Genomic DNA, 10,184 nt, shown 5'->3' with positions numbered 1-10,184 from the left:
TGGACCGGGAGCCGCGGCCCCGACGTCTAAGTGCTCAGGGGTTTCGGGTGTAGACTTGGGCTCGGGTCGCGGGGAGGAGCGCCCCGGCCCCGCCCCCTGCCAACCACTGGTCCTCGCGTCGACGTGCTCAGAATTTGTTCCTTCTGCGTAGATCCCGAGGTGCGTCCACGCCTGTGCCTGTCGCACTCCCGTCGCTCGGCACTCCGCCCGCCGGGCCCATCCGCGTCCCTGCGCACCGCGAGGCCTATTTTCTGGCCGAATCGTCTGTAAACTCGCTTCTCTACGCACTTCGAGTGGGCGGTTGTGAAGGCGCACTGTGACGGGCCGCCCTCTGTAAACAGCGGGGAATCGCCGCTGAGGGGGCCACGGAGCTCGGCCCGGGCTCTGAGGCGCCCTCGGGCCGTCCCCGCCGCCCCCCCCCCCGCTCTGAGGCGCCCTCGGGCCGTCCCCGCCCCCCCCCCCCCGCTCTGAGGCGCCCTCGGGCCGTCCCCGCCCCCCCCCCCCCGCTCTGAGGCGCCCTCGGGCCGTCCCCGCCCCCCCCTCTGAGGCGCCCTCGGGCCGTCCCCGCCCCCCCCCAGGCGCCCTCTGGCCGCCCCGCCGGCGGCGCACACGCGCCCTTCTCTGCCTCCTCACCAAGGCACGTGTCCTTTCTGGCGTTTAAGCCCCTCGCGGGTCAGGTGGCCGCTCCCCTGCAAGCGCCTGTGGTCTGTGACGCTGAGCATCTCCCCCCGCGTGTCCGTCGGGTGTGGGCACGCCCTCCGCGCGACTCCTGCGTTCCCTGGGATTCCGAGCGAGGCGCGGCTGCATCCCCGCCAACGTCCCTTACCCCTGCTGCGCCCTCCGACGAGCCCGGCCTCCAGCCCGATCTCCTGAGGGTGAACTCGATTCACCTAACGCAGCGGGTCCCAAGCACGTGGCCTTAGGACTCTTCACGTTAATAAGGACAACCCCACGGAGCTTATGTGGGTTAGATCTACTCCTATTGGCCATATTAAAGATTAACACTTCAATATTGACTCACATAAAATAGTAAGTCCAGATGAACAAAGACTAATAGAATATTTGTGAAAAAATAACTATGCCCTCCCTCATCCAGTAGTGAACAGTTGTGGGGTCGCTTTAGTTGGCAAACCTCTAATTTCTGGCTTAATGGAAGCCAGCTGGACCTGCTTCTGAATGCCATCTGTTGCGCCATCACACTGGGCGGCCTCTGGAAAAGCCCACTGTGCGCTTTTAAGAAAATGGCAAGTGTTTTAGGAAAATAACTTGACCCTAACCTCCTGGGAGGGTCCCCGGGGTCTCCAGAGTTCCCCAGATCGTACACTGACAACCGCTGGCACAAAGTATGAATTCAGCCATCAGTTGAGAGGTGGGCACAAGCCCCAGTTCAGCCAAGGAACAGTGAAGAGCAGTACGCGGGGTGGGGGCAGCTTCTAAAGGACCAGGCCATCATCTGCCTCTGCGCAGAGGAACGCGGATACAGCACCCAGACATAACATTGAATCCAAAGATAAAGCCAACGCAGAAAAATCTCAAAGCAGCGTAGCAGAGCCCGGATGTCCCAGGCCTGGAATTTTCTGACCAAAGTTTTTCTGGGAGAAGACTTGATAGCTGTCTGTAAGGAGGCCACGGGAATACCACGGAGGGGGCAGACTCTTGTTAACGGGGAGGGGGGGGGCGCTAGGTACGGCTATGGAGAAAGCAGTACTTGGATTTATATTAAGGAAAGAGCGGGAGAGGGAGAAGGTTGAGGAAAACTGGAGTATAACCAAGTCCGTGTACACCATTCCTGGGTTCTCTAGCTTCCTCTTCTTAAATCAATCTGCCTGCCTCTGTTCCTCTCAACCCTCTCCTCACCCCATCCCACCATATATAAATCCTACTTCAAAAAAAAAAAACCTCACTCTTGGCTTCAGGTGTTTGTAAGCTCTTTTATCTCTTACAAGGGAAAATTAACAAAGTTATTTTTTAAATGGTTTTTTATTCATAAACTTGATGCAAGTTTACAAAATTTACTGTACATTGCCAAATAAATCTGCAATGAAAAATAAAACCCCCAAAAAACAAAGCATGCCAAGTGTGCAGCTGTCGATCTGCTAGCCATCAGGATATTAAAGAATTCAATAATGTATTCAAGATTTAGCCTTAGGTTTAAGGAACTTTAATGCTTTTAAAGAATCCTGGCTGGTCACTTACTATCTCAGCAACTGGCGATCAGAACTTTATACAAATGTAACCCAAGGACACAAAAATGCCAGAAAATATTTTTCTACTGTTCTCTTAACCAAAATAGAGCAAAAACAAGTCACACACACACACACACAGTAACACAGAAGTGCCAAGTTTCTCTGATGTGGTCTACAAAGTTAAGAATCGAAACTTAGAGCAAATGTGTAAGAAACACTTTTGAATTTTGTAACATGTTTGTGCAGAAAAATGTGCTTCTGGATTTCATTTTAAAAGTGCTTAATAACTAGAATTTGCTTTTAAGTCAAACTTGGGTAGATAAAAAAAATCTATCACCAACCTAAACCGGACTGATTCAAGTAAGGCAATAAAATGGAGGTACGCTGATTTGAGTCACGTTTTATAAAAGAATGAACATGGCAGAATTCCTATTAATCTTTCAATGTAAAAGCCATCGTTATGACTATAGCAAAAATTTTAAGAGTCTCCAAATTAGATATCTTTTTGTACTTCGCTGTGCAACTTTTTGCTCAAGGGTTCTCTTTGTGCCAATCACTTTACAAGTTTATTAGTTTAAAAAGGATTGCAACATCCCGTTAATAAAATGGAAACAAAGTAAAATGATTTAGTATTTTAAATAACTTCAAGCTCTATACTGCAGTTCTTCATAAGAAATACTGAACCAACAAAGAAGCGGATTCAGCCCAGCAAGACTCTGATGCCCCAGTGGAAAGTATTACTCACAAAGCTTTAATTTACACAGCCTTGCTTTGCTTTGCCTAAAAGGTACAATAGAACTCAGCATATTTTTGGGAAACAATTCATATTTTCACCTAGCCATAAAAAAGTTTAACAGTTTAACGAGGAGGTTTCCTGTCATCATTTTGGCAATATCAAAAAATGGTTTTTATTTGAAAAAGCTAGTGTGATTTAGAAGACTTTAAATTTTCTAAACCAATATTAAAATATCAAACTTTTATTGGCTCTAAATGGAACAGTATATTGCAAGTCCTTATAACACATGAGCTCAATATGGGAAAGTTACCCTAAAGTCGCAACTTCTATAATCTGATGCTGACTTGTCTGCTTAACAGATTTTTCATGAAAAAGAGATAAGTCGCCAGTATGAGTAAATGCCCCACTACTCAGTCCAAGATACCTAAAATGAGCAAAATGAAAAGGCTGTAACTCATACTGGATGTCAGTCAACAGATTATCCACTAAAATATCTATTAGCTAATGTCTTCGGTACTGCTGTTATAAGGGCACTCAAAGCTTGTGTCTGGATGTTGGAAAGATTTTCTTTAAAGCAACATTGGTTTAAACGTACGACAGTCAACATATTTAGCCATCTTCCTTTGGAGGGGTATACCAGCCTGAAACACAATGGAAAAAATGTTAAAAGACCTTCTTGAGCAGTAAGAGTAATGGCATTTCATTTAAGTTTATCTACTTCCTCTACTCATATTTTTCTTGTTTAAACCTATTGTAAAAATTAAACTTACATTTGGGTTGATAACAGCATTTTGATATGTGCACAACATAAAGTTATTTTCTATGAATAAATTGTACTTGAGTTTTCAACATAAAATTTCTACACTAATTGAATTTCTAGCTAAAGGTGATAGCATGGAACAACGGACTACAAGCTAGGTTTGCTCTTCCATTTCAACTGCATAAAAGTAAACCTAACTGAAAATAACTATCCCCCAAACAAAATGCTGGCATTTTAAAATAATAAGAACCTGGACTGTCATTACTACAACGATACCATTTCACCAGTGAGGAAGTCATCTCAGCAAGTGCAGTGACTATGCCTAGGATCAGAGTTGGCAGCACAAACCAACCTGGAACCTGATTCTGAATCAAATGCTCTTTTACCAAAGCAAAGCTTATACACACCCACTTTCTAAAATACCTGATTCTGAATCAAATGCTCTTTTACCAAAGCAAAGCTTATACACACCCACTTTCTAAAATACATTTACATAAACATTTTGGAATGATGACTACAATGTTTGCTTCAACAAAAAATAAGTAAAAGAAAAAATGTGACTGTTTCCCAGACAACAAAAATCTAAGCTCTCTATAGAAAGGCTAACGAAACTAAGTATTGCTTCGCACGAAATGGCCATTGGAACAGTATGAATATACCAAGATATGTAGAGCATCCACATGGTTATGAAGTCGTATACAAGTACCTGTGAATCTAATTTAGTGTGCTATGAATTATTATGAAAACCCAGCCTTGCCCTCCAGTTTTATCATTTCCTTTAGAAACTTGACCTGTTTCAAATATTATTCTTTCAGAAATAGTCACTGAAAAAAGTGAATTTGCTTTGAAATTAAAATAAAAGTCTGCACAAAGCACAAGTATTAAGTCACAAGCTACCACATTTCTAGTAAAGAACATTTTGCTGTAAATACTCTCCTTAAAGAAAACTACTTCCTATTAACTTGCTCTGCACAACAAAGCATCAGTTTCACTACCATGGCTATAATGAATATCTTGTTACCAGCACTTAGTTACAAAGTGCCATGCGTATACACTATTCTTTTTCCTCAAGTCTGGCAAGACAGATACACCTTTTTAAAGATGAGGAAATGGGACTTGGTCAGAGACACAGAGCTAGTGAGTAACACAAATGATACTTGAAAAATCAGTCTTCTAATTCCAAATCTACCTGTTAGAGACAAAAACTCAAAACATGCATTGTGAATACCAGCAAAATTTAAGGTATAATAAACTTCATGAAAGATATTTTAAGTTTTTTAAATTTCCAACTCAAATACTCTTATATGTCTATATGTCTATTTTTACTTGAATAGATAAATGTGTATGACTGTCAAAAAGCACTAGGTAGTCTGAAGATGTTTCAGAAACAGCTGGTTCAGGATCCTGATTGCATTTACTCAGTATCAAGAACAAGAACTCCACCTGTACAATTGCCTTGAACCTAATTCCTATCCTAATACCAGACATTTCAAGCAAGTAAAGTGATTTGTTCATTAATCTACTAAAAAATCTTGACTCTGACTCAGGTTCTCAGGCCAAGTATTTAGGATACAAAGATTTTTTTTAATGAAGCACGGTGTGTGCATCCTCAAAAGTTAAATTTTTTCATTGTGGTAACAGTACTTTAAGAACTTAAGGCAAAAACAAAAACAGGAAAAGTTATCAGTAGGAAGTACCTAATAGAAAACTTCATAAATGGTAATAAATACTTATTGAATTAAACGTACCATTTTTCTCATGTATCTGTACAATGGAATTATAGGATTGTTGGGCTCTTGCTAGATTATATTGATTCTGAAAGAGAATTACACATTTTAAATAAAAACCGTAAGTAGATGAAGATCATTACAAATAATTTATTGGATGTATCACTACTATGGTTAAAAGAACACAGGAAACGGAATATTTCCATTTCAAAAATAACTTTCACTTCAAACCCTCATTTTTCAATTTCATTATTCTCTACCACTTTAGAGTAACAAAACCAAAGTTGTACTACAATAAAAATCTATTTAAGGGATCCCTGGGTGGCGCAGCGGTTTGGCGCCTGCCTTTGGCCCGGGGCACGATCCTGGAGACCCGGGATCGAATCCCACATCAGGCATGGAGCCTGCTTCTCCCTCTGCCTATGTCTCTGCATCTCTATCATAAATAAATAAAAAAAGTTAAAAAAAATCTATTTAAGCTCCACAGTTCATTTTACAAATCCTTTTACTGGACAAGTATAAAACTTTATAGTTCTAGTGCCCCTCTCTACTGGTGAGTCAAGTCAAAGAATGCTATTTGGACATGAGTAAAACTCCATCTCTCTTCCTCATAACTTCCACGTCCCTACCCCCACACCAAAAAAAACCATCACACACACACACAAAGCCTGAAATATGACCGTTAGATAAGGTAACACTAAGCTTTGAGGACTACATATATCAATGACTCCTTAAGTTAAAAATCTAAAAAATATCATAAGTGGCACCAAGGCATTACTAAAGGACTCCTGTTTTGGTAGCCTCTTTAGATCCTCTTTTAAAGGGCCAAACTTAGGATTGATTTTGTTTCTATCAGTACAACTGAGCAACATCTTAACCTACAATATATCATGAGCATTCTTCATAGTGGTACACACCTGTTATATCATAGAACTTAATAATAAATTCACAGAGCACAAGAATTAAAAAGTATAAAACATTCTAGGTGAAAATTCTCCTTCCTACCTGTCCTGCAACCATCCGGTTCTTCCTCTCATCCACCCTCCTTTTTCCTACTCAAGTTAATTACCGTTAGTTTCTTGTATCTCCATAATATTATATAAGAAAATCCATGTATAGCTTATTGTTAGTACCCACCATCCCCTGCTTTTCCTCCCAACAAATGGTAGGTAGTATGCTGCAGACACCGTTCTACTCCCTTATCTCCCCTGAATCTTGGACCTGGTTCCCTATCAGTGTGCAAAAAGCTTAATCCTCCTGTTTTATTAAATCCTCCTGTTTTTATTCTGTTACATGGAGAGTCAAATATTTTATTAATCTCCAATCGGTGGACATTTAGGTTGTTTTCAGTATTTTGTTGTCACAGTGTTATAGTGAGTAACCCTGAACAAATATTTCCAAAGTCCTGGGGAAAAGTCCTTGAGCAGAACTGCTGGGTCAAAAGATACATAGGCCTTTGTAATCTTGAGGTGTTGCTAAAATAGCTGTCCGTAAGTAAGAGTGTATAAATGGGCTCCACGTGTGGGAATGGTGGGAATGCCTCTATACCATCTCACCAGAGTCCTCTTACAAACCTTTGTTATTTGAAGGAAGGGGGGTGGGGATCCGATTTGCAGTTCTATTACTGAGTGAGGCTGAGTGTGTCTCCAAATGTTCACAAGCTATTTATTTCTATTTCTGCAAATAGATGTTTTATGTCTTTCTTTTTCTACAGTGTAGCCTTTTTCACTTTCTAAGACCCCCCCCTTTTTTTAAGATTTTATATATTTATTCATAGAGACACAGATGGGGGGCAGGCAGAGGGAGAAGCAGGCTCCATGCAGGGAGCCCGATGTGGGACTCCAACCAGGGACTCCAGGATCACGCCCTGGGCCCGAGGGCAGGCACTAAGCCGCTGAGCCAAGCCGCTGAGCCACCAGGTGATCCCCATCTAAGACCTCTTTAAAAACAGTAAAACCCTCCCATACCGCATCTGTAAAACAAAGAAAATGTGCCCTAATGTTATCTGTAAGTTAATGAAAAGTAGTGTTATTCAGTCAGCCTGTTCACCAAGGGACAAAGGTACAAGAGAAACATTATATAGGAAAAATACACATAGATGGGAACTTGCAAATGATGGAGCAGCAGTCACTCCCTAACCCTACTGCCCATCTACAAGAGGAGAAAGATCAGCCTTGCCCATTCCCAGTTGTCAACAGCAGGATCTTCGTCCAATTTAGAGAAGGTCACTGTGGAGGCTTTCTGGTACCAGGGAGTTGGCCCTTTCTGCTCCACTGACCTTTGCACATATCATTGTTAACTCCTTCCTTCTGCTTTCAGCTTACCTTATTGTCCTTTCTAACATTGAGTTAGAAGCTTGGCTTTTTTTTTTTTTTTTAATGATACAAGGATTTTAGGGCAAGGAGTATTCAGTCCGAGCTCTCCTTGACTTCCTAGCATGCAGTAATTGCATTATTGCTGTTCTCTAGCTATCCTGCAGTTTTCATTTCAAAGCCCCTATTAAGGGCTGTCTGAATTTCATAATTCCACAAAAGGAACATTTGTTTTCTTGTTTTGTTATTAGAGTTTTTAATTTAATGAGGATCAGAGGATGGCATCTATCCTTTTCCCACTTCGAAAATTTGAAGTTTTCTTCATTGAACAGGATTAGTTTCATGAATGTTTGAGAGAGAGAGAGAGAGAGAGAGAGAGAAGAAGGATAGATAGAGATAGGGATAGAGAAGGAAAGAGGGACAGAGGGAGAATTTTAGTATTTCTATTATGGTTCAGTTCTAAGTATTTTTAAATATTCATAAGATTCTTTAACCATGATTTATTTATTTTAAGATTTATTTATTTATGAGAGACACAGAAAGAGGCAGAAACATAGGAGAAGCAGGCCCCCCTCAGGACCCTGGGACCCCGGGATCATGACCTGAGCTGAAGGCAGGCGCTCAACCACTGAGCCACCCCGGTGCTGCTTTAACCCATGATTTAGAATGGTGTTTAATTTCCAAATTCATATGGATTTTTATTAATCTTTTCATTACTGACTTCTAGCCTTAAATGCTATGGCTTGTTTTTTAAATATTAATTTATGGGGGATCCCTGGATGGCCGGCAGTTTAGTGCCTGCCTTCGGCCCAGGCTATGGTCCTGGAGTCCTGGGATCGAGTCCCACATCAGGCTCTCTGAATGAAGCCTGCTTCTCCCTCTCCCTGTGTCTCTGCCCCTCTTTCTCTCTGTGTCTCTCATGAATAATAAAATCAAAAAAATTAATTTACGAATTTATTATTTTCCCCCATATCCCATAAATGCTTGGGAAAGATGTAGTACCTAACTATTGGCTACAGAGTTCTACAACTGTCCATTTGACCAAGCTTAATTTGTTCTTCAAGTCTCTATGGGCAACAGGGAATGATTTATCAGTGCCTTTCCTGATTGTAGAATTAGTTTAGGAGCTACTCCAACAGTTGCTGTGCTCTAGGATTTGACTATTTATTTACCCCAACCATCATGCCCTCTATGCAGTGAATGAACCTTGCCTATCCAAACCCCAAATTCTTGCCAAGTCATAATAGAAGAACTCTACTTTAGAAGGTTTTCTCATTACTACAGCCTGGAGTTAATATTACAGCCTGTAGCCCATGTTAACTAACCAGAAAACCAGCCTGGCCGACATCCTTCTGCTCCATGGCTTACTCTCAGCTCCTGCTGGCTGAGCCTACGAGAGCAAGCTAATGGCAGGGCTGTGCAATGACTCTTGCCTGCACAGAGCTGCACATCCTCAGCAACATCAATTTGACCCTATCTCCAAATTTCGTATGTTCTGAGAGGCATTTTTTTTTTCCTCCAGTACTTACGTGTATCATTTTAGTAATATTTTCAGGAAACAAATTCATTTATTTTGAATCAACAGCTAATAGTATCATTAAAAATATTTAAAATATTTTTGAAGTAATAGTCATATGTCAAAAGAAATTCAAAGAGCACAAATGATTTAAAGTCTCTCTTCCATCTCTAACTTACCCCATCAATATTTCAATACCCCCTTTTCAGAAATAGTACTTTCTTGAATATCTTTACAGAGATGGTCTCTGCTTAAAAAAAAAAAAAAAAAAAAAAAAAAAAAAACACATCTACATAATACATCGTCTCTCCCTCCCTCCTTCCCTCTCTCTCTCTCTCTCTCTCACACACACACACACACACACACACACACACACACACACACACAAATGGTAGCCTATTTTTTAACACCATTTAGCACATAATTTGACAGTATTTTTAAGTTAACATTCAGACTACTTCCTGTAGTTTAAAATCCTTTAAGGCAAAACTCCTAATTATATAAAGTTTCCATATTCTTAACTGATATTTATTAAGAAAAAAACTGAAAGAGTGAAGTTTTATCATAACAATTCATTAAAAAAATTCACCTTGTAAGACATACTTTAATATGCAAATGTGCTTAGTTGCCCAACTTAGCACTCTATATAAAACCTATAAATCATGGAAACATAAGGGTTGAAAATAATACTGACATTGAGTGATTCCAAGAGAACTGTGCCACTGAACAGAGTATTGGTACTACAGAATTTTAAAACTGAAAGAGACTGAAAATATCCAGACAATTGTATTTTAAGGTAAAGATACAGACACCCAGAAGAGGTAGTTTACACAGTGAGTTACTGGTAAAATGTTCTCTCAATTACTCAAAAACAATCATCTTTCTAAGGCTTTTATATATTTTAACAAGAAAAACATGCTAATTAAAAAAAACATGATGAAATTTCA

The 10,184-nt window shown here is 40.7% G+C and overlaps 1 protein-coding gene across 1 annotated transcript in view; it reads right to left on the bottom strand.

Annotated features, from left to right (window-relative positions):
- Positions 1 to 1,961: 1,961 nt before the first annotated feature.
- The window catches only part of UBE2Q2 (ubiquitin conjugating enzyme E2 Q2), a 59,960-nt gene continuing 51,737 nt past the window's right edge, over positions 1,962 to 10,184 (bottom strand). The window contains exons 12-13 of the mRNA XM_055319785.1: positions 5,431 to 5,497; positions 1,962 to 3,563 (exon numbers count right to left, since the gene is read on the bottom strand). Of these exons, the coding sequence (XP_055175760.1) occupies positions 3,532 to 3,563; positions 5,431 to 5,497 (99 nt within the window). The 3' untranslated portion in view covers positions 1,962 to 3,531. The remainder of the gene's footprint in view (positions 3,564 to 5,430; positions 5,498 to 10,184) is intronic.

Source organism: Nyctereutes procyonoides, unplaced genomic scaffold (genome assembly GCF_905146905.1).
Source record: "Nyctereutes procyonoides isolate TBG_1078 unplaced genomic scaffold, NYPRO_anot_genome, whole genome shotgun sequence".
NCBI classification, from domain to species: Eukaryota; Metazoa; Chordata; class Mammalia; order Carnivora; family Canidae; genus Nyctereutes; species Nyctereutes procyonoides.
This window is presented reverse-complemented; position numbering and strand designations above follow the sequence as displayed.